General features: G+C 41.7%; 1 protein-coding gene across 5 annotated transcripts in view; it reads right to left on the bottom strand.

Annotated features, from left to right (window-relative positions):
* Positions 1 to 23893, bottom strand: part of Bclaf3 (BCLAF1 and THRAP3 family member 3) — a 66768-nt gene extending 42875 nt beyond the window's left edge. The window contains exons 1-2 of one of the 5 annotated variants that reach the window (XM_015992137.3): positions 23683 to 23893; positions 3004 to 3079 (exon numbers count right to left, since the gene is read on the bottom strand). In XM_015992137.3, the coding sequence (XP_015847623.1) occupies positions 3004 to 3053 (50 nt within the window). In that variant the 5' untranslated portion in view covers positions 3054 to 3079; positions 23683 to 23893. Of the gene's footprint in view, positions 1 to 3003; positions 3080 to 3476; positions 3532 to 8270; positions 8293 to 23682 lie in introns of those variants that run through there. The other 4 variants (XM_015992139.3, XM_015992140.3, XM_076562071.1 and 1 more) reach the window with 4 other exon arrangements.
* Positions 23894 to 24180: the final 287 nt, after the last annotated feature.

Below are 24180 nucleotides of genomic sequence, written 5' to 3'. Positions count from 1 at the left end.
TGCTACAATCCAAACTCACATCCAGAAATATTTTATACTTTTTCCAACTGACTGTTCTCTCCCTCCAGGTTGTACCAAAGTAAGAAGCTTATCAGGTAGCATGGGCAGAAAAGAGAAGAGTCTTAAGACATCAATCTCTACTTTTCCTCCATATATTAGGTTCCTTTTTTGTTTTGTTTTTAAGAAAAAAACCTGAGTCCCACTCTATAACCCAAGCTGGCCCAACTGGTACTGTCTCTGATGACAAAGGTGACCCTATACTTAATACAATCTTTCTGCCTCTACCCCCAGTATGCTGGGAATACAAGAGTAGACTACTATGCCTACCCCTCCATAAATACTTCTAGCATAAACTGCTTTTCTTTCTAAAATCTCTGCCCTATCAATTGAAAGATGTGTTGTTTAAATAGCTTGGAACTCTAGTCAAAGTGTGTTGTAACACAGCTATATTATAGCTTCTCTTTATCTATCTTTCCTGGTACCTTGACACTGGCAGCATGTAGATTTGTATTTCCACTGAGAAGACTCCCATATTCATGGAAAACACTGTAGGTCACTCAGCCTTAAAGATAAGGAAGGGACTGGGCACAGTGTCTCATACCTTTAATCCCTGTACTTGGGAGGCACAGGCAGGCAGATCTCTGAGTTTGAAGCTAGTCTAGTCTATATACTAAGTACTAGGTCAGCCAGTGAAACTCTGTCTCAAAACAAGCAAGCCAAAAAAAAAAAAAAGATAAGGAAAGAACAAGATAAAGCTCATCTTTGCACCTGAGAACCTTTACCCCATGTGACCTGTCCAATTTCTCATCATCTCCTTTAGGGCTTAATGTCTCCAAAGCAGTAAGAAAGGTGTGCCCTGGAAATTTTTTTATTTACTTGCTCTAAGAAGCTTCTAAATAAGCCGGGCGGTGGTGGTGGTGGTGGTGGTGGTGGTGGTGGTGGTGGTGGTGGTGGTGATGGTGGCACATGCCTTTAATCCCAGTACTCAGGAGGCAGAGGCAGGCAGATCTCTGTGAGTTTGAGGCCAACCTGGGCTACAGAGTGAGTTCCAGGAAAGGCGCAAAGCTACACTGAGAAACCCTGTCTCGAAAAACAAACAAAAAAAAAAAAAAAAGAAGAAGAAGAAGAAGAAGAAGAAGAAGAAGAAGAAGAAGAAGAAGAATCTTCTAAATAATTGGGGAAAATTGTGAATGAATCTCTTTCTTTTCAATGACAAATCTGTGTCTTTACACAAGAAAGGAGGCACATCTATCTTCTTCAGTACCCATTAGGACATTTACAGTGGATCTGGCAATACTATCTTCCAGAGTCACCAAGCTAGACATACTGGCAAATACTACTTATCAGAAGCAGAAACTCTGGCTATACCTCATCACAGGAAGAGAAGCAACTAGAGCCTCTGAGGAATTCCTGGGCACTTTTATCTCTTTTTACTGCTTAGGAGAGAACCTGGCAGTCAGAGACAGATGTCTTCCAGACTGGATGACACACTCAAGATTTAACTTTAGCCCTTAATTCACATTTAAATCTATTCTGAGATCATACTTTATATCTTACTGTATAGTACTCACTTCTGGAAAAAGTTGTTATAATGGTTAGCATTTCTAATTCTCGTAAAGGGGCAAAAGAGACCCAAAGAGTCTATTAGGAGACAACTGTCCAGTCTCTAGAGTTTTGCATGCCTTATGAGTAGAGGCACTGACAACTTTGGTTCCCTAGGAAACAGCCTTGCAAATAGAGATAAGGTCTCCCTTAGGGATAGAGGGCTTATTTGTTTGCTGCCCATGATAATAAGATAATACTTACTACAAGTGACTCAAGTTACTCAGTTGTGTCATAACCCCAGAACCTGTGACTGTTTTGCATCATCTACCTAGCCAGCCACTCTGAAGCCTTCAGGGGATCTTAGAAGGTAGAGAGACTGTCTCTGACATGGGAGTGGCCTTGTAGCAAACTAGCATGTTGGCTTGCAAGTATGACCAAAATGTCAAACCCTTTATAGTTCTTAAAAAAAAAGAAAAACCCCAGAGAAGGAATTAGAAAACCAGGCACTAAGCTTGGCAGAGTCCCTGTGCCCATTACCAGAGCCTCACTAAAAGAAGAATAAAATAAAATGACCTCTGTGCTATCTTCCATGTTATAGTTATTTGTCTTTACATTCTCTTTTCTTTTTGAAATTTCTCCCAAATACAACATGATTTTGTGACATTTATAAAATGAAAACCAATTACATAAATATAATGACGGATGATTCACCATATTATTGGAGCAAGCACAATGGCCAAGCTATATTAACATAAAAATCATGGTTCATCTGTAATGTGCATAACAATGGTCCTTTTCGTCAGTCTGAAAACTTACTGGCTGCAAAGCAGAATTATTCTGTCCCTACAAATGCAGACTGCTTTGCCCAAGTCAGAAGCTCAGCACTTGCCCCACTCTATCAGAATTCCTATTATGTTACTCTCCCCAGCCACTGTGTGCTTGCTAAGGCCACAGAAGGTGGCATACTTGCATCTGTAGTCCCAGAACTTGGCTGTAGGTGATGTACAATCAGTAAACTGGTTGAATTATTCCAATCTAGTCATGTGTACTATAGTACTGATACTACCTATCAGAAAAAAAATAGGTAAACTATAATTGAGCTATTCAAAACCACTATTCTGCCAAGAGGATAGGAAATCTGACTAAATTTCTTGAAACATATTATGAAAAATTAAATGAAACCTACACTGAAGAGTTATAAACCTTGTTAGCTTAAAAAATGTAACCTTCTCAAAATCATTTCTCATTCTGGTTGTGGTCACTGCATTCCTTTCTATTATAGATTAATTCTAGCTGCCAGCCCCAATTAAAAACATTCATCAGCTCCCTGGATCCAGAAATACTGATCAATTGGCTATTGTGAACAGCCAGGTCCAGTGAGGTTATTAAAATAGAAGCTTGAGCAGAAATGATGATTTCCAAATTCAAGTTAACTGTGTAAAACATGCAACTCCTCACCTTTTCTTCCACCTGGGGGATCTGGATCTTGACCGTGCCATCTTTAGCATATGAGCCACCAGATCAACTTTTTACACTGCAAAGAAATAAAAGCATTAGCAAATTTGTTGAAAAAAAAAAGTCTGCAGTATACTCTCATGAATGCAAAGAGAAAGCTGCTTAATTCTTCCATGCATCTATTTCCCGATCTGCAAAACAGGAATAAGAGCACCCACCTTAGTAAAATACTGTCAAGATAAAATGAATTCAATCAAGGATCAGCAAATGTTTTCTATAAAGGACTACACTGAAACTATTGCAGACTTTGTACAGCATAAGGTCTGAATCAAGTCTATTAATTCTGTCTTATTAAAACAATCCTGTGGTGGTATTGTGTTCCCCAAAATACTGTGCACCCTAATAAACTTATCTGGGGTCAGAGAACAGGACAGCCACAATATTAAACATAGAGGATAGGCAGTGGTAGCACACACCTTTAATCGCAGCATTCCAGAGGCAGAAATCCATCTGGATCTCTGTGAGTTCAAGGCCACATTGGAAACAGCCAGGCATGGTGACTCACGCCTTTAATCCCAAGAAGTGAGACTTTAATCCCAGGGAGTGATGGCAAAAACAGAAAGATATATAAGGTGTGGAGACCAGAAACTACAAGCATTTGGCTGGTTAAGCATTTGGCTGGTTGAGCTTTCAGGCTTTGGAGCAGCACAGTTCAGCTGAGACCCATTTGGATGAGGACTCAGAGGCTTCCAGTCTGAGGAAACAGGATCAGCTGAGGAACTGGCAAGGTGAGGTAGCTGTGGCTTGTTCTGCTTCTCTGATCTTCCAGCATTCACCCCAATAACTGGCCTCAGGTTTGATTTTATTAAAAGACCTTTCAAGATTCCTGCTACACAATCCCTTAAGCCAGGCAGTGGCAGTGCATGCCTTTAATACCAGTACTCAGCAGGCAGAGGCACATGGATCACTGTAAATTTCAGGCCAGCCTGCCAGGTCTACAGAGTGAGTTCCAGGACAGCCATGGCTACACAGAGAAATTCTGGCTCAAAAAACTAAAACCAAAACCAAACAACCCCTTAAAATATAAAAACATAGCTGGGCATCGTAACATAATCCTAGACTTAGGAAGCTAAGACACGAGGATCATGAATTTGAAGCAGCCTGGGCTACATACCAAATTTAAGGACAGCATGGGTTACATAGCAAGATCCTGCTTCAAAAACAATGTAAAAGATACACATCAGCTTTCAAAGCCTTGGCAAAATAAAAGAATGTAAAACACTTCATTAATATATTTGAATACTGAGCATATGTTAAAATGATTATTTTTGGTATGCTGCGTTAAATATATTATTAAAACACTTTTATAATTTACAAACAGTGAAGGGGAAGACTTACTTTACAATTTAAGTAAAAAAACATAGCTCTCTGAACAGCTGAAGATAGGTTTCTTCTGCATCCCAGAATTTAATCAATATTTATATGTATAATTCAGCTATAATTTGGCTTAAAGGGTTTATTGGGAAATGTTATCATTTTTACTATTTTCTACAGAGAAAATATTTTACTGTTTAAAATATCCCTGGATTTTTGAATTATAACCTGTTTTTATGTTCAAGCTATCTGTGTATTATTTTTTGAATGTTTTTACATTCAAAAAAGGACAAATACTATAGAATTGTATTGCACAAAATACATAGAATATACAAATTCATAGAGACAGAAAGATTAGATGTTATCTCAAGATGGAGAAGAAAGGAATATAGAGCAATGATTTCTTAAGTACAGAATCTCTGTTTTATGTGATGGTAAAGTCCCACTAATGGACAGTAGTATAAGGACATAATATCATGAATGTAATAAATCAATACAAGTAATGCAATTAATGAATATCATAAATATAATTGAATGAATACTGCAAATGTAATCAATGAATACCACAAATGTAATTAATATCTTGAGTGTAATTAATATCATGAGTGTAATTTAAAAAAAGTTTTTATAATTTAAAAAAATGACAGGAGGTAGAGGCAGAGGTAAACAGATCAGTTCAAGAGCACCCTACATTACATACCAAATTTAAGGACAGTCTGCGGTGTGCATGAGACTCTGTCACACACAAAAAATAATGTTCAGTTTGCTAAAACTAGGTGTGGTGGTGCATTGCTTTTAATGTCAGCACTTGGGGGAGGCAGAGGCAGGCAGATCTCTGTGAGTTCAGGACCAACCTGGTCTACAGTTAGTTCCAGGACAGCCAAGGCTGTTAGGCTGTTACAAAGAGAAACCCTGTCTCGAGAAAACACACACACACACACACACACACACACTCACACACCAGTGACCAAAAGCAACTTGGGAGAGGAAAGAGTTTATTTACGCTTATAGGTTTCGGTCCACTGAGGGAAACCAGAGCTGGGGCTGAAGCAGGAACCTGGAAGCAGGAACAGAAGGATAGACAGACCATCATGCGGCTCTGGCTTGCTCCCAGGCTCATACTCAGATAGATTTTCCCCGTTCTGGTTTCCTTCCATTCTTATTTCTACAGATGTGGTCTCACAACACTGCCCTAGCTGTCCTAGAACTTACTATGTAGACCATGCTGACCTCAAACTTACAGAGATTAACTTGCCTCTGCCCCGTCAATAGTGGGATTAAACACATTCAGTGTGTTTGTCAATTTTTAGACTCGTTTTTGTCTGTAATTTTAGGCCACTTCCTTTTGAGATATGTACAAACCTCTAGTTTTGCTTCATACCAACGCTAAAAAATAAAACAGCATACTCACAAAACAAAACAAAAAAACAGGGAAAAAACTACTCTGGCCTGGTAACATCTTAGCACCTGTGAAACCCCTGTCATGTTAACATTTTATGCTTTAAATCTAAAGCATGTATTATCTATTCTGACGTCCTACAATTCCTTTTCTGCAGTAGTTTCAAGGCAACTTCATCTGAGTAGTGGAGGTACTAAGGTTTCCACTCTCTACTGCTACCACTACTTATCTGCTCACCTTTTCTGGTTTGTAGGACTTTCAACTCTTTTGTCTTCTGGTCAGGGACCCAACCAGTATTGCTGTGGAATAATCCTTCTGTACACTGTAAAGTATGCTGTGGTTGGTTTAATAAAGAAGCTGACAGGCCAATAGCTAGACAGAATTAGGTTAGGCGGGAAACCCAGACTAAGGACACTGGGAAGAAGAAGGGAAGAGGCAGAGGAGTCACTAGGCAGACACAGCGGGATCACATGGAGATGCTAGAGGAACAAGACATGATAGAGGACAAGTAAAGCCACAAACCATGTGGCAATACATAGATTAATAGAAATGGGTTGATTTAAATTGCAAGAGATAGTTAATAATAAGCCTGAGCATTTATAATTTATATTAAGTCTCCTTGTCAGTTATTTGGGAACTGGCAGGTGGGAAAGAAGTCCACCTACACAGTATTTAATGTATGACTTAGGTACAAATCCATTCTTGAGTGAAAGAGCTTTCCTAGAAGGACATCACCTTAAAACCTAATCCAAATCCCCTCACCCTACACCACGTCCTGAGGCATTTTACCCCCTACCCACCCACCTCCGCCAGCCTCAATAAAGGAAGAAGACCCTGTTGAGGTGAACTGATTGTGGATTAACACTGAGGATATTTAATCTTGTTTGTTAGCAAGATTTAAAAATCAACTTCATTTTTGTGTGTTATGGATGAGGAGGTACACTCACAATGATTTTTTTTAGGTGTGTGCGTGCCAGGGGCTGACTTCCTCACTTCAGGTATTTTCCTCTCTCTCTTTCTGCAGTAAGGTTTCTTATTGCCCTGGAGCATACCTTTTTAGCTAGACTAACTAGCCATCAAGCTGCTAGAATCGCAGTCTTGGTTCCCTTCCCTTCCCATTTCTGGATTTCCCAATATGTACGACTATGCCTGGCTTTTACATAGAGGCTAAGGATCTGAACTCAAGTCTTAATAAGCAAGCACTTTACTATAGGCTTATTTAGTAGATCTTCAGATCCAAAACACAGTTTGTCCCCCAGATACTGCCTTATAACCTTTCACTTACAGCATGCACTCTTCTTGCCTCCCATCTCTGCCATTATCAACCCTAACCCCTTGTTTGGTCTCCACCACTGCCCAGCATTATTTCACTTCTTTGACTGGTGATGAAGACATAAGAATTGTCAGGCTCTCAGCCACTTGCTGATGCTTCTCGTAAAATTGTGATTTTTATATGGGCAGGGGGAATTGCTAGGGGGTTATCTTTAAGCCATTCCTGGACTGGGCCTAGGCATCCAGTTGGATTTTCCTCCTCTTCTTCATGTTTAGTCAGACACCTAGTATCTTTTTGTGATCACCAACTACATCAAGAGGGAAACCTTTGCAGCTTAGTTCTAACTCTACAGCGTAGGGCATAAAAGGCTTTCTCAAAGCATGGCTTTCAAACTGCCCTAAGGTGGGCACCTTCACATTCAACTATATGCCTCAGAACCCTTATCTAGAAATTATAAAGGGGTACAGAATTAACAGGATGCCTAATTTGGGGGAATATACTCTAGTCTTGGTTCTCTCATCAGAGATCACAAAAAGTACAGAGGATAACCAAAGCTCTACAGGGCCCTCATCCCAGTTACAGCAAAGAGACAGAAACAGAGATCTGAACAAAGGTATAAGCATGTACTTTCAGGAAAGTAAATAAAAAAAACACAGAAAGGGGTTGGGAAGCTAGCTCCATGGGATGCACTTGAAATCTAGTGCCCAGGAAGTAGAGATAGTGAGGTTGCTAAACTACTTGGCACAGGCCAGGCCAATGAGAAACTACCTAAAGAACAAATGAGGCTGGGGAAGAATGGCTAAAAATTGCTTGCTGAGCAGCCAGGAATACTTGTGGTTCAAATCCCCAGTACCTGTGTAAAATCCAGGCATGGCTGTGTAAGTCTGTAATCTCAGCACTGGGGACCAGAGACAGAAAGATCTCAGGGGCTTGCTAACCAGTGTAGCTGAGATGACAACCTCCCAGTTCAATGAGAGATTCCGTCACACACACACACACACAAAAAATAAGGTAAAGCGACTGAGAAAACCACCCCAACATCAACCTCTGGCCTCAAAAGCCCCCCAAACACATGTATACAATACACACATATACACAATGGATGGTGACTGAGGAGAGACACTCAGGCTGTCCTCTGGCCTACACATGCACACATAGATACACACACAAAATAAAGAATCTTTTGGGGTAAAAGATTTTATAGCAGGGCATAGTGATGCACACCTTTATTCTCTGCTCTTCGGAGGCAGAGGCAGAGTTCAAGGCCAGTCTGGTCTAAATAGTGAGTTCCAGGACATCCAGAGCTACACAGTGAGACCCTGTCTTGGAAAAAAAAAAAGGAAAAGATTTTATATGGTAAACAAAATTTTGTCCTAGGTTGAAAAAAAAGGACCATTTTGTTTTTTCCCAAAACAGAAAAGGAAAAACAAAATCAAAATGCTTCAGAGTATCACAAAAGGTCCAAGTTAGTTGGAAAAGGCTTTCTAGGGTAGTGACTCTAGAACAGAGTCTTTCAGTCTCCAGACCTATGACTTGGTGGTGAAAAGAACTACAGCACTGCATGTGAAGGGCGGTTGGCCTCTTGCTTTGATCAGAAAAAGTCCTTGAACCATGGCATCAAATGAGCTGATAGAACACTTTGCTCAGTTTGGCTATACATTAAAGTGCACTATAGTTTTTGACAGAAATAGACTTTCACAGAGTTATAGGTTGAGTTCAATTTTCTTCATGAGAACTTCAGAATGTACTGCAGGAAAATCATATTATTGATGGAATAAAGCTCCATGTTTAAGCTCAGAGACCAAGGATTTTGCAAAGGGATATAACAGCTGACAAAGATTTCTGACATGATTAAAGTACTATCCAATTAAATAAACATAACTGAGAAAAAGGAAACGTTTTCTTCAGGATAAAATTTAAAGATGGTATGTGTATAATTCAAGGTTGTTAAAGTTCTCAAAGTCAGGGAGCTGGAGAGATGGCTTAGTGGTTAAGAGCACTGTCTGCTCTTCCAAAGGAGCTGGGTTCAATTTCCAACACTCACACGGATGCTCACAACTCTAGAGGATCAGACACCCTCTTCTGCCTTCATCCAGCACTGCACACAAGCAGTACAGACACAAACACACACACACACACACACACACACACACACACACACACACACACAGGCAAAATACCCATACACATAAATATAAATAATAGCTCGGAGGTGGTGGCACACCCCTCTAAACCGAGCACTCAGGAGGCAGAGGCACTCGAATCTCTTTGAGTTTGAGGCCAGCCTTCTCTATAGAGCAAGTTCCAGACAGCCAAGGCTACACGGAGAAACCTGTCTGGAAAAACAAACACAAAGCAAACTTAAAATTTTCTAAGTTAAAATTCTTAAGGCAGCAGTACAAAATTAGGACTCAGCTATAAAAACCAGCAATGTTTTATTATATTAATCTGGTCTTGGTAATCTTTTCAAGATCTGGTTTAAAGAATACTACCTATGTGTACATATGTGAAGGCCAGAGGTTAACCTCAGGCATCATTTTACCTCTTTTCATTTTATTCTATATCTTGTCATTAAGTAAATTATTTCATTCTTTTCTGACGTTTATTTTCTGTCTTCTCTGCTTTTTCATAGAGCAGTGGTTCTCAGCCTTCCTAATGCTGTGACCCTTTAAAACAGTTCCTTAGTCAGGCAGTGGTGGCGCACACCTTTAATCCCAGCGCTTGGGAGGCAGAGGCAGGCGGATTTCTGTGAGTTCAAGGCCAGCCTGGTCTCCAAAGTGGGTTCCAGGAAAGGTGCAAAGCTACACAGAGAAACCGTGTCTCAAAAAACCAAAGAATAAAAATAAAAAATAAACAGTTCCTCGTGTTGTGGTGACCCCAACCATAACATTATTTCATTGCTACTACATAACTTTAATTTTGCTCGTTATTAATTGTAATGTAAATATCTGATATGTAGGATATCTGATGCACAACCCCACCAAATGGGTCACAACCCAAATGTTGAGAACCACTGTCATAGACAGTGCTTTAGAAGGTAGAATGGATCCTTGTCTATACTAATCTGCTGTGTTTTTCTAGTGTCTTAGTGATTATTAAATAGTAGGGTGCTCTGTATTTATAGAAGGGGAAAGGGGGAAAATGAAGGTTGGCTTTGTATTATGTAAAGAATCTCCCTACCCCTTGGATTCATCTGATCTCGTTGAACATCAGTAATTCTAACACGGAATTGTGGCCAGGCGCAGCAGCAGCAGTCTAATCAAAACACTTCGAGTGCTGGAGCAGGCAGCCGTTTCTCCAGGACTTCAAGGCGAGCCTGGTTTACAAAGGAGTTCCAGGGCAGTCAGGGCTAGCTGGTCTCAAAATCAAATGAAAAAATACAAATAAAAAATGAGCCTGGCCAGGCACTGGTGGCACATGCCTTGAATCCCAGCACTCTGTGATTTCAAGGCCAGCATGGTCACAGAGTGAGTTCTAGGACAGCCATTGTTGTTACACAGAGAAACCCTGTCTTAAAAAAACCAAAAAAGAACAAAAAACAAAAAACCCACTCTGAAGGCAGAGGCAGGCTGATCTCTGTGAGTTCGAGGCCAGTTTCTAAATATTGCAGTCAAGCCTAGCCACAGCTACAAAACTAGCCTCAAATAATCAAAATTAAATTAAAAATATAAAACTGAGCCAGGAGATTATGGCGTACACCATAATCCCAGCACTCGGGAGGCAGAGCCAGGCGGATCTCTGTGAGTTCGAGGCCAGCTTGGTCTACAGAGTGAGTTCCAGGACAAGCCAGAGCCAGAGAAACCCTGTCTCGAAACCCATTCTCCTCCAAAAAAAGAAAAGAAAGAAAGAAAGGAAAAAATAGAACTGGCTATCCTTTCCTCTACCCAACCAAGCACTGACTTGGGCATAGTACTAAACTAGCTTAAATACAAGCAAATTTTAATCCTGGGTTCCCAGTGGCTGGCCTTCGCACAGGGGGGAAAGAAGGGGGTGATTTTCCTGCAGTGAGAAGCCTTAAATTTCCAAAACCACCTCTGGTGCAGGAGAGGAAGAGAAGGGGTATAGCGGGTGCCACCGCTTCTGTTCAGTATTCATGTGAACTCACCTACAAATGCCGTGAAAAGCACTGCGCAGGCACAAACATCTCTACAAAATGTCGGCTGCCGCCATTACCGCAGCCAGCCGCCATTACCACTATCATCACTCCGCCACCACCCAGGTGCTGAGACCATGCACGCACGCCCCAGTGGCCACTCGGGAGTGGGGGGGTCGGGGGGGGGGAAATACCCCGAACTGGGAGGGAAAAAATTACAGAAAGGAAGTGTGTAAGAGGGAAGAAAGCAGGGGAAAAGAAAAGAAATCAAAATCAAGCCTTACCCCTTCTTTCTGGAGATTTGACTTTTCAGCTCCACAAAGAGGACAAAAAATTAAGGGCTCCTGAACAGCAGAAATTTCAGCCGTTTGTCTCTCCTGCCTGACAGCCACTTTCTCCTCCAACCTTCAGTTGCGCTTGCGCGATTTCTTTCCTGCTTCTTTTTGCTACCTTGTTTCTTTTTGGAACCAGGGGATTGGACGAGGCTGGCTCCTGGGTCCCAGAATCCGCCTGTCTGCTTCTGCTGTTGCCCAGTAAGAAAATAATTTTAAGGCAGGGAGGGCAAGATGAAGCAGATAAGAACACTGGCTGCTTTTGCAGAAGAACCTGGTTGGATCCCCTACTATAATTCCAGTTCCAGGAGAACAGACACCCCCTTCTGGAATCCAACACACAGTGGTACACAACCATCCATGTAGACACACGTACACATAAAATAAGTCTTGCGAGCCAGGCGTGGTGGCGCATGCCTTTCATCCCAGCACTCAGGAGGCTGTGAGTTCGAGGCCAGCCTGGTCTACAAAGTGCGTTCCAGGACAGGCTCTAAGGCTACAGGGAAAACCTGTCTCGAGAAACAAACAAAAAAAAGTCTTGCTTGGCAATGGTGGCTCATGCCTTCAATTCCAGCATTCAGGAGGAAGAGAAAGGGGGAAGGAATCTCGTGAGTTCAAGACCAGCCTGGTCTACAAAGTGAGTTCCAGGACAGCCAGAACTACACAGTGAAACCCTGTCTCAAGACAAAACAAAAAAGTCTTAAAAAGTAAATAATTTAAGTGGGAAAAAACAAGAACATATATTTATAACAAGAAAGGAAAGCAAAATAAAACCCAGTCAAATTAATCCTAATGTTTCACTATTAGTAAAAGATTAAATTAAACCAAGTGTGGTGACACACGCCTTTAATCTCAGCACTTGGGAGGCAGAGACAGGTGGCTCTCTGTGAGTTCAAGGCCAGCCTGGGCTACAGAGTGAGTTCCAGGACAGCCAGGGCTACACAGAGAGAAACACTGTCCTGAAAAAAACAAAATAATGATGTTGTTGATGATGATGATGATAATATACAACACACTTTTTTTTAACTTTAAGTGTCTGTTTTCCTCTACTTAACCCTAACAGTCCAAATCAAACTCCTTGTTTTTTTCCTAAACAGGTCATGCTGGACCCCTATATCAATGCCCTTGCCTCAGTTTGCCTGTGCTGTCCTAAATTGCTTGACCCCACTCCCACTGTCCCAGGGCTCTTCCTTGAATTTCTTTCCTTTTTTAAATTCTGAATTTCTTTCTCCGTAGGTATTCTGGATTTGCTCAGTGATTATTTCAACACATTTTATTTATCTACATAGTAATAGTAATTTAAATAGGCAAAGTCTCTAAACAGTGTATCCCAAAACCAAAACTCAAATAACCTATGAATGTAAGAGATGAATTAGTAATTGGAAAATGCAAATAAAAAACCAGCCATTTCACACCCATTAAATAAAAAAAAATATGAAGTCCTTATTTTGGAGAGTAGGCAAATGTATGGCACAGAAGGACCCCTCACATACATACACACACACATACATACATACATACATACACACATACATACATACATACGGGCAAATGTATGGCCCAAGGGGAACACTCATGTACTGCAAGAATATACACGACTATAAGTAGCTTGGAAATAGCCCCAAAATATTGAACATACCCATATCTAAACACTGAGCAATCCCACACAAATATATACCTTGGAGTAGAGATTCTCAAATTTTGGTGTACAATGGAATTACCTGGAAGGATGGTTAACAGAGATTGCTAGATCCCGACCCTGGTGTTCAAAGGACCAGAAAAAGGAGGAATTATTGTTGAAAGAAGCAGCAGCAAGAAAGATGTAGCATATAAAGTATAAAATATTTACTACCTGGCCTTTTACAGAAAATGTTTGTTCATCCTATTTAAATTTCCTTCCTCTAACACCAATGTTAATTAAATGGACAAAAGCTTTAAAAGAACTCAAAATAACAGACAAAAACCAATCTGGTTGTGATTGAGATGTCAGAAACAGATGATAATCCTAATTATAGTGCCGCTTCAGAGTACAGTGTAAAGGACCCAAAGCAGTGAATACACTGTCTACCCATGAACACAGACACCCAGGTGGCAGGGTCATTCACTCCCAGGAGGATGCTGAAGAGAACACTAATGCTCAAAGAGGCCACCTTAGCCGAACACATCCTTATTCAGCTGAAGGACCAGACTGCAGCAACTCCCTTTCTCCTTTAAAATCTCTCTCCTTCTCCATCAGTTCCTTCCCATAACCCTGCATAATGTTCCCATCCCTCTGGAACCATATGGCCCTGGGGCTAGCCTATCTCTCCATGACAACCAAATTCTTCAAAAAGCGAAGTAAATTATATTCATGTATTTAGGAATATACATGTATATATGTAACTGCAATTAAAGAAAAAGAGGCCATGAATTTGAGAGAGCAAGGAGGGTGCATAGGAGGAGTTAGGGGAGGAAATGATATAATTATAATATACATATATATTTAAAGCAGGAAAAAAGCTGTCATAAGCCATAGTCATTATCTCTGGTTTTTCTCCTCCCAATCTTGCTAATCCCATTATCAAGCTAGTTTTCCACCCCCACCTCCAGCCACTGCACCCAACTATTCTAGCTAAAATCACTAATGAAATTAACCGGCAAATGTATAGTAGATTCTCCTTCTATTCCTCCTTCACTTTGACTTCTTTTCCCCCTCTTAACAAACTGATCCTTTACAGTGAGCTCATTTTTCTTACAGTGACTTCAATCCTTGAACTTCTCATCATCTATACTCTCCCCAGCATTCAGGTTCATGGTTTTCTATACTCCCCATAAACCACCAATCTCAAAATTTCCATCTCCCGCCTTCGACTATTCTCTAGACTCTAACCTTGTAAAAGCAGTAACCTACAGGGTACTGTAAAGTATAGCAAATTCCTGAACCCCACCCCCAATCAGTTCCTCATAAATCCTGCTCTACCTCACTAAATAGTATTATTTTTCAGTGAATAGGAATTGCAATGTTCAACAAACAAACGAGAAGATACTCAACCCTATTAAGAACTCAGGAAATAAAATTGAAATATTAGTTTGTAGTCATGAGTTTTATTTTAAAAATTAACACTGGACAGCATCTATTTGTTGACAAACAGTAAAAGAAAATTTCTCACCTGAGGAAAATTCCTCTCCAAAAAACATGAAGCAGAAGAAAACTACAAATCTATACTCAAAAGAGAATTAAATGTTGTGTATTAAAAACATGAGATTGGGGCTGGTGAGATGGCTCAGAGGTTAAGAGCACCGACTGCTCTTCCAGAGGTCCTGAGTTCAATTCCCAGCACCCACATGGTGGCTCACAACCATCTGTAATGAGATCTGGCACCCTCTTCTGGCCTGCAGGTATACATGCAGACAGAACACTGTATACATAATAAATAAATAAATAAATCTTTAAAAAAATGAGACTATTTTAAAAATCACCTTAAATTAGAAAATCAGAGTGACATATACCTATGTGAGAATCCCTATCTTGAACTAAACTAAAAGAAACAAACCAACATCAGATAAAAACAAAACAGAAATATAAGAAATGAAAAAGCTAACTGAACTCAGGTATATGCAGGGAGGGACTAAAAGTTTAGTTTTTCAAAAGCAGAACTTACAATCTACTCAAGGGAGAATAAACTCAAGTGAAAATGTAGTAATCAAGTACATCAAAAGAAGACATTGAAGTAAAACAATGGGAAAAATAAGAATGGCACTGGGAGGAGAGGAAGAAGGAGACAAAGTTAGGCAGAAAGCTACAGGAATCCAAGAAAAGTAAAGTAATGTTTGTGTGACTATAGTTCCTGAAAAAGAACAGAGCCAGGCATGGCATTGCATGTGTGTGATCCCAGCACTCAGGAGGCTGAGGTAGGAGGACTGCTCCAAGATTGAGACAAGCCAGGGCTACACAGCAAGGCCGTCTCATAATTTCAAATCAAACCGAAAACAAGACAACTCTGAGACAGAACTAGACTAATATTTCAAATCACAGTTTGAGAAAACTAAGGCAGATGACATAGTTCAGCAGTGGATCACTCACCTAGCATGTTCAATACCCTGGGTTTAACCTCCAATCTTACAGAGGGAAAAAAGAAAACCTCCTTCTAGTAATAGAAAAATAGCTAAAATAGGGTTCATCAAGCTATCTCAGGTAGATATACAACTTTCATCTCTGAAATATAGTCTACTAAATACTATTTGATTTAAAGATAAAGACATGAAGATTTTCAAGCACAGAAGAACTAATAACTTATAAATCTGTGGCTTTTGGTTTCCCCCTAGCACAGTAGAGGGGAAAGAACCACCACCAGCATTTTCAAAGCTTAAATACAAAGAAAATAAAGCTCGTTTTTAAAAGCCTCAATGAAAGAAAAATGTGAACTAAGGAATTTGTACCAGCCAATATACAATATACAACCCAAATGTCATGTACACAGACATATGCACACACAAACAAAATGGATTTAAGAACTAAATACACAAAACTTAAAAGTAAACAAGTATAATCTTTGTGACATTGAATAGGGCAATAATTTCTAAGATATGACACTAAAAATACAAGCAACAAAAGAAGAAAATTAATTAGGATTCATCAAACTTGAAAATTTACGCTGTGAAGAAATCTACCAAGGAAAGCCAAGCTGCTGAAGCAGGCCATGGAAGGCAGCTAGGGGGCCCACTACCAGGCTAGTAGCCAGGCTGCTGGGTACCATGTGGAGTTGGGGACATGGCCATATGTCACAGAGCCACAGTAGCATGTCAGGTGCATTGGACTGTGGGAGACCACCCCAAGGACACACAGGGCTGCAATGTGCTGGTACTGCAATACCATGGGCCTGTTTGCCTGCCAGACTGAAGCCCAAGTCCCAAGGTGGAGGCCTTGAATGTCAGTATGAAGGACCTGCGCTTGCCTGGTTGGATGAGTTCACCAGCATGCTGGACACAATTCACGGAGACTTGTCCCACGTGGTCAGTGAGGGAGTGTGGTACATTCATGAGAAATTGCTGAGATGATGTATGTCCACGGCAAGATCCACAAGCTTGAGGCATTCACGAAGATAACCCTGGCAACAGCATGGCCAGGATAGAGGAGCAAGCCATCAAGGCCCAGGCTGAGCTGGGGACCTTCCCCTAGGCATTCAAAAGGTTCCTGCACACGATCAAAGGTTTGTCCCCACCTCTGTGCACCTCCTAGGAGTCTAGCCTTGAGCAAGCAGCCTGAAACCGCACAGACCAGTTTGGGTAGCAGTAAGAGGCCTTAGCTCTGAGCCTGCTTCCCTACTAAAGGAAGACTCCAAGGCAGACTTCTGTCCTGAGTTCTAAGATCTTATTATTAACAGGCTTATATAATGTTGGAGTATGAAACTTTAAGTATATTTTCTGCAAACTATTGGCTATTTTCATTACTGCATGTTGAAAGTATTTTCCAATTCTAATCTAAAAGCTGTTTCATGGATGGCTAGAAAAGCAAAATTAATTAAATGATCTGTGCAGTATGTAGAGCTGGCTTTTTTGTCGTTGTTTTGGATTTTTGTTTTGTTTTTTGAGACGTTTCTCTGTGTAGTCCTGTAACTTACTTTGCAGACCAGGCTGTCCTAAAACTCACAGAAATCCACCTGCCTCTGCCTCCCAAGTTCTGGGATTAAAAGCCTAAATAGAGCCAGGTGGTGGTGGCAGCGGTGGCGGCGGCAGCGGCGGCGGCCTTTAATCCCAGCCCTCAGGAGGCAGAGGCAGGTGGATCTCTGTGAGGTCGAGGCCAGCCTGGGCTACAGAGCAAGTTCCAGGAAAGGCACAAAGCTACACAGAGAAACCCTGTCTCAAAAAAAAAAAGCGTAAATAGAGCTGTTATTTTTATACTTGTTTGTTTTGAACAACTAACAGTACTGCACTGTCAACATTTACACATGGATATGATCACAGGAAAAGAGACCAAGTAATTAAAGTCTTGTTATTAAATCCTAAAAAAAAAAATACCACCAAGAAAGTAAAAATAAAAAAATGTAAAATGAAGAGGGAGAAAAAAAGTCAAAAGATAACCCAATGAATGAACATTTTTTCTTTACAAATCATTTATCTTATAAAGAAATGCATGCAGATTACTTTAAAAAGCCTATATAATCCTGAATTACTTAATTTCATCAGTATATAAAAAGAATACAACTAAGTATCAATCAAACTTTTTAAATGGACAAAGAGATGACAGACATTTCTCCAAAGATGTATAAAATTGGCTAATAAGCACATAAAACCACCAGTCATTGGGGGAATGCAAATCAAAATTATAATAGATACCACTCCATGCCCATGAAGACAGCTATAATTACAACATTAGATGATAACATGTGTTTAAAGGATGTAGTGTTAATACAATCCTTACTGCTGGTGAGAATGTAAATGGTATAGTCAGCCACTTTAGAAAAGTCTAGCAGTTACTCATAAAGTCAAACATAGTGTTACCATATGGTCCAACTATTATTCCATTCCAGGTATACATAACCACAATAATTGGAAACATGTTCATACAAATCTTTTTACAACAATGTTCATAGGAACATTCATAATAGCCAAAAGGTAGAAACAACTCAAATGTACAATAAGACATGAATGGACAAAATATGTCATACATATACAGTGGAATATCTAACTATAAGATATGGAGTAAATATTGATACATGCTACAACATAGATGAACCTCAAAGCAGTATGTTAATTGTAAGAAGTCATTCACAAAAGACCTCATATTGTATAATTTCATTAAATGTAAAATATCTAGAATAAGCAAATCTAAAGAAATGGAATGATGGCTAATGGTTTACTGGTTTTTTCTTTTCTTTTTTTTTTAGGTTTTTTGAAACAGGATTTCCTGTCAGGAAGGCTGGCCTCACACCTGCTGTGTAGGTGAGAATGATAACACTGAATGCCTAGTACTCCCTCCTTAGATCTCCCAAGATCTGGGATTCCAGGCATCTACCACCAAACCCAACAAGAGCTTTTTGGGTGAAGAACTATTCTGGAATTAAACTTATTGTAATGTTTATACAACTGTATGAAAATACTAAAAATACTGAACTGTACACTTAAAATGGGTAAATTATGCAAAAAGATTCCACACTAAATGCAAATTCAGTATTTACAAATGCAATGAATAAAAATTCCCCAGGAAAGCCTTTGCAACAAGAGACCACAGGAATAAGAGGGTGATGAGTAAGTACTCAGAAGAAAGGGGAAAGCAGAAGTGAGGAGATCAAGCATAGATTGTTCTAACGGTCACAGAAAGCATGTTACCTTAACACAAAGACATAAGTTGGATCCCCAGAACCCATGTTTAAAAAAAAAAAAAAAAAAAAAAAAAAAGGAAGCCGGGTGGTGGTGGTGCATGCCTTTAATCCCAGCACTCGGGAGGCAGAGCCAGGTGGATCTCTGTGAGTTCGAGGCCAGCCTGGGCTACAGTGTGAGTTCCAGGAAAGGCGTAAAGCTACAGAGAAACCCTGTCTCAAAAAAACCAAAAAGGGAGAGGGGGGCTTACAAGTCTCTCTCTCTTCCACATACATGCCATGGCATGAACATGCAAAAATATATACTAAATAAGTGTAAAAATGGTGAGTCTTTTTAAAATTTACTTCATGTGTATGAGTGTTGGTCTGCCTGTATGTATGTGCACCATGTGTGCATATGGTGTCCACTAAGGTCAGAAAAGGTCATCAGATAAACTGGAACTGAAGTTTCAATAGTTGTGAACAATCATGTGGGTGCTGGGAACTGAATCCAAGTTCTTTACAAGAGAAACAAGTGCTCTTAATTGCTGAGTCATCTCTCCAGCCATAAAGAGCTGTTTATTTAAAAATAAATTAAAAAATGACAATGAAGCCAAGTATGGTGGCTCACACCTATAATCTTAGCACTTTGGAGGCTGAAGCTGGAGGATAGCTATGAATTTGAGGCCAGCCTGGTCTACAAAGAGCGCATAAAGTCAGTCTTGTTTATAGAGGAATACTCTGTCTGCATAAAGTCAGTCTTGTTTATAGAGGAATACTCTGTCTCAAGTGGGGTGTGTATTTGTGTGTGTGTGCACACAGACACAAAAACTAACTAAACAATCAAATCCTATGAGATGCACTAAAAACAGTGATCAGGTAAAAATTATGAGGCTGAAGAACACTCCATCAATAAAATGTTTGCCATGCTTGTCTGAGGACTTGAGTTCATCACCTACATAAAAGCTGGTACTGCCTGCCGCACAACCGTAATCCCTGGGCTGGAGAGGGATTTGCTGGTCAGCTAATCTAGCACAATTAATGAACTCCTGGTTCAGTGAAAGACTCAGTCTCAAAAGTAAGACAGAGGACAATGAGCTGGCTCAGTATATAAAGATGCTTGGCACACGGGCATGGCAAAATAAGTCTGATCCCCCAAACCCATGTAAAGGTAGATGAAGAGAAATGACTCCACAACACTGTCCTCTGACCTCCACATGTGTCCCAGCACATACATGAGCACACCTTCCAACTCTAATAATAATAAATAAAAATTTAAAAAATGAGATAGACAACAATCAAGGTAGACAACTGATATCAAACCTCTGGCCTTGACATGCATGCAACACCGACATAAACATAGACACACATAGACACACACAGACACACACAAATTCATTGTAGCAAATATATCTATCAGTAAAAATTAAACAACAAATATGTGTTCATTTACAAGATAAAAACCATTTAAAATAGCAAAGGAAGGAGGCTGGGGATGCAGCTTAGTATAGTGCTTGCCTAGCATGCATGAGACCCTAGGTTCAGTTCCCAGAACCACACAAACCTGTGGGTCTCAATCTGGGGGTCACAACCCTTTTCGGGTTGTTCAAGTGGCCAGTTTACAGGGGTTCCCTAAGACCATCAAAAAATATGGATATTTATATCCCAATTCATAACAGTAGCAAAATTACAATTATGAAGTAGCAACAAAAATAATGTTATGGTTGGGGGTCAGCACAACACAAGGAACTGTATTAAAGGGTCACAGCATTAGGAAGGTTGAGAACCATTGCTATAAACCAGGTGAGATACACACATGCCTTAAATCCCAATACTTAAAGAGATAAAGGCAGAAGATCAAAAATTCTAACTCATGCTCAGCTACATATTAAGTTTGAGACCAGTCTGAACTGTATGAGACACTGTCACAAGAAAAGCATGAATGGAGGAAGGAAGACAAGTTGAGTAGGGTGTGGTGGCATATGCCTATAATCCCATAATCCCAGCATGAAGGAGGCCGAGGCAAAAGGATTACAAAAGTAAGTCAAGATGGTCTAAAAGAGACTCTGTCTCAAAAAACAAATGAAAGGCCAGACGGTGGTGGTGTCCGAGGCCAGCCTGATCTACACAGAGAAATCCTGTCTTGAAACCCCACCCCCAAAAAGGAGCTATGTTCAATATACAAGTATACACTATGAAGAATAAAATGAACTTCAAATCAGAGTTTGAAAGAGTGTGGTATGGGGCCAAAGAGTATTACAGAAGTTTTTTAAACTGCGTCTTTTTGTTTGTTTGGCTTTTCTGGGTTTTTTGTTTGCTTGTTTTGTTTGTTTTTTTCAAGACAGGGTCTCACTATATAGCTCTGGCCTGGAACCCACTATATATACCAGGCTGGTCTAGAACTCAGCGATCTGCCTGCCTCTGCCTCCCCAGTGCTGGGATTAAAGGTGTGCGCCATTACACCTAGGGAAACTGGGTCTTAAGAAAGTGCCTAGGCTGCCCTCAAACTTGTGATCTTCAGCCACCCATGGTGCCACATACCTGTAAAAACACTCAATAGCTGAGGCAAGCTTGGGCCACAATGGCATACTGCTTTCCAAAAAGCAAAATCAAAAAGCGCGCGCGCACGCGCGCGCGCGCGCGCGCGCACACACACACACACACACACACACACACACACACCATCAAAAACTGAGGGCTAGCGATACAGCTAATTATGTACAGTGATTGTCTGGCATAGAGGAAATCCTGGGCTCTATTCACAGTACTGCAAGAAACACACACACACACCCCTGAATCTGTAATCTTTTGTCTCTAACTTTTGAGTGCTGAAAATTGAACTCATGGCTTCAAACATTCTAAGCAAGTACTCTACCAAGTGAAATCCATGCCTAGCCCCAAAACAACTTTCAAAAACTTCTTTGTGTGATGTGTGTGTGTGTGTGTGTGTGTGTGTGTGCATATCCTTCCTTGTATACGTGTTCATATGTGTGCAACCATGTGGAGACCTGAAAGAGACATCTTCCTCAATTATGTGTTTAGACAGGAGTCTTTCATCCAATCAAAGCTCACCATTTCAGCTTAACTGGATGGTCAGCAAGGGACCCTCCTGTCTGTGCCTCTTGAGAACTGGGGTTAGAGGTAATTACTGCAGCTCTGGCTTTTTATTCAAGTACTGGAGATCTGAATTCAGGCCCTCATCATGATTACACAGCTATACAGCCATTTTTCCCAGCCCCAAGAAATTTCGTTTAAAATTTTTATGTGCTTCAAGATGCTTCTGTGCTCTAAAATTTTTATAAGAAAGCAAAAACTGAAACAAGACAAATTATATGAAATGTACTTTCCATAAAAGTCTCATATGACCCTAAAAGAAAGGTAAGGCAAGCCGGGCGGTGGTGGCGCACGCCTTTAACCCCAGCACTCGGGAGGCAGAGCCAGGCGGATCTCTGTGAGTTCGAGGCCAGCCTGGGCTACCAAGTGAGTTCCAGGAAAGGCGCAAAGCTACACAGAGAAACCCTGTCTAGAAAAACCAAAAAAAAAAAAGAAAAAAGAAAAAAGAAAAAAAAAGAAAGGTAAGGCAAACACATTATAACCCCTTGTTCACTGTTGAGGAAATACCTTAGAAAAAGTTAAGTGATTTGGCCAAGATAATCAGATATATTATAATTCAAAGAAGTTATGACTTCAAATCCCTTGTTCACTTTAAAAAAAAAAACACGAAAGTATTTTTTTAAGTGGACTAAATGAGAAACTGAATAAATAAAGCAGGCATGACTGGCATACAACTGTAATCCCAGTGTTTAGAAGCCAAAGGCAGGACAATCAGAAATTCAAGGTCAGCCTTGGTACACTGTGAGTTCAAGACCAGCCTGGGCTAGAAGACTCTCAAAAAAAACATAAATGAACAAACAAGGTTCATTATGAAACTGCAGCAAAGCCTTTTTAAGTTATTTTGGACCTGTTCACACCTAGAAAAACTTTTTTACAACTTCTCAGGCCTGGCAGTGCAGGCCTAGAATACCAACTACTCAGGGGGATAAGGAAGGGGTCTAGAAAGTTCGACGCCTGTCTGACCTATAGAATGAGTTAAACACCAGCCTGAGGTGAATGAGTCACTGTCTCAATAGATACACAGCTCTATGTGGAGTGCTTGCTTGGCCTGGGGGAGGGCGGGGCTTTAACCCCAGGGGCTACAGAAGAAAAAATGTGTTTCAAAGGTTGCCTGACCAGGAGCCTCACGGGCCCTATTTTCTACCAGTAGTTTGTAATTTCTCCCAGAAAAGTGATCCCTCAAGGAGTAGCTCAAAAAGCCCCCCAAAAGGAAAACATTTAGGGAGCTAAGTGTCTCTAGGACAGTCATGACAGTGGCACGGGTGACTAAATTCGTCATAGCGGTCGTCAGTACTCTTCGACGTTCTCCCTGGGAGATTCGGCTACCGCGGCCAGAGCATCTCTCGCGGACAAAGCGGGAGCTCCGGTCCCGCGGGCGACGGGTCCGCGGCCGCCGGGGGAACAAGGGCTCGGTCCCCGGGCACCGCCCCCTTCCTGGTCCCCGGGACAGACACTCCGAGAGAGGAGCCGCCACCTGCCCGAGGCCGTGGGCGGGGAGGACGGGGGGCAGCGGGCAGGTGCCGCGCGCCACTCGCGGCGGCTCAGGAAAGGCACCGACGGGACAGCCACCAAACGCCGGAGAGCCAAGCGCACGCCGGGAGCCTGAGCCGCGCGGGCGACAGCTGCAGAGGGAAGGCGCCGGCCCAGCGTGGGGCAGGGGGGAAGGGGACGCGGTCCCTGGAGAAGCCGAGCCTGCCCGCCGCCCCTTCCCGGCCGCCCCTCCCGCCACCGTGAGAACCGCCTCTCCCGAGCGAAGGACACACCCTCCCTCCCTCGCAGGCCGGGGCCTCCTCGCTCCGCCTGCTCCCGGGACCGCTCACCCCGCAGTGAAGTCGCCGCCATAGCCGCCGCTGTCGCCAAAGCCTTCAACACCACAGCCGCCCCAAGGTCCCTCCAGGCCTAGCCCCTCGCTCAGCTCCCGCCTCCTGCTCCAGCAAACACCCAGCCGCCCCCGCGGGTCCAGGAGACCCGGAACCACTTCCTTCCGGAATGGTCTGGTCCCACCCCCACCCTGGCTCCGCCCACCGCGTCCGCCTCCCTGCAAACACGCTCTCCAGGAGTTTAGCACCCCGCCCAAGCTGCCCTAGCCAGCGCTGGAGCGCCCTTTGCGACCTGTGCTCACCTTGGTTCCCTGAGGCTAAAGTGCCCCCTCATCTCCCTCAGGCTGGAGGAAAGGAATGTACCGGGTGATGCAAGTCCTGGGCTCTTTGAAGTTGAGGATCGCGGCCTAAAGGTCAGCCCTCAACTTGGTCCCTGCCTTGTGTGCACACAGGGGGCAGAGGTAGCAGCAGCCAAGCGCTTCCACCTCTTTACTTGAC

The sequence above is a fragment of the Peromyscus maniculatus genome, chromosome X (assembly GCF_049852395.1).
Source record: "Peromyscus maniculatus bairdii isolate BWxNUB_F1_BW_parent chromosome X, HU_Pman_BW_mat_3.1, whole genome shotgun sequence".
In the NCBI taxonomy this organism is placed as follows: Eukaryota; Metazoa; Chordata; class Mammalia; order Rodentia; family Cricetidae; genus Peromyscus; species Peromyscus maniculatus.
This window is presented reverse-complemented; position numbering and strand designations above follow the sequence as displayed.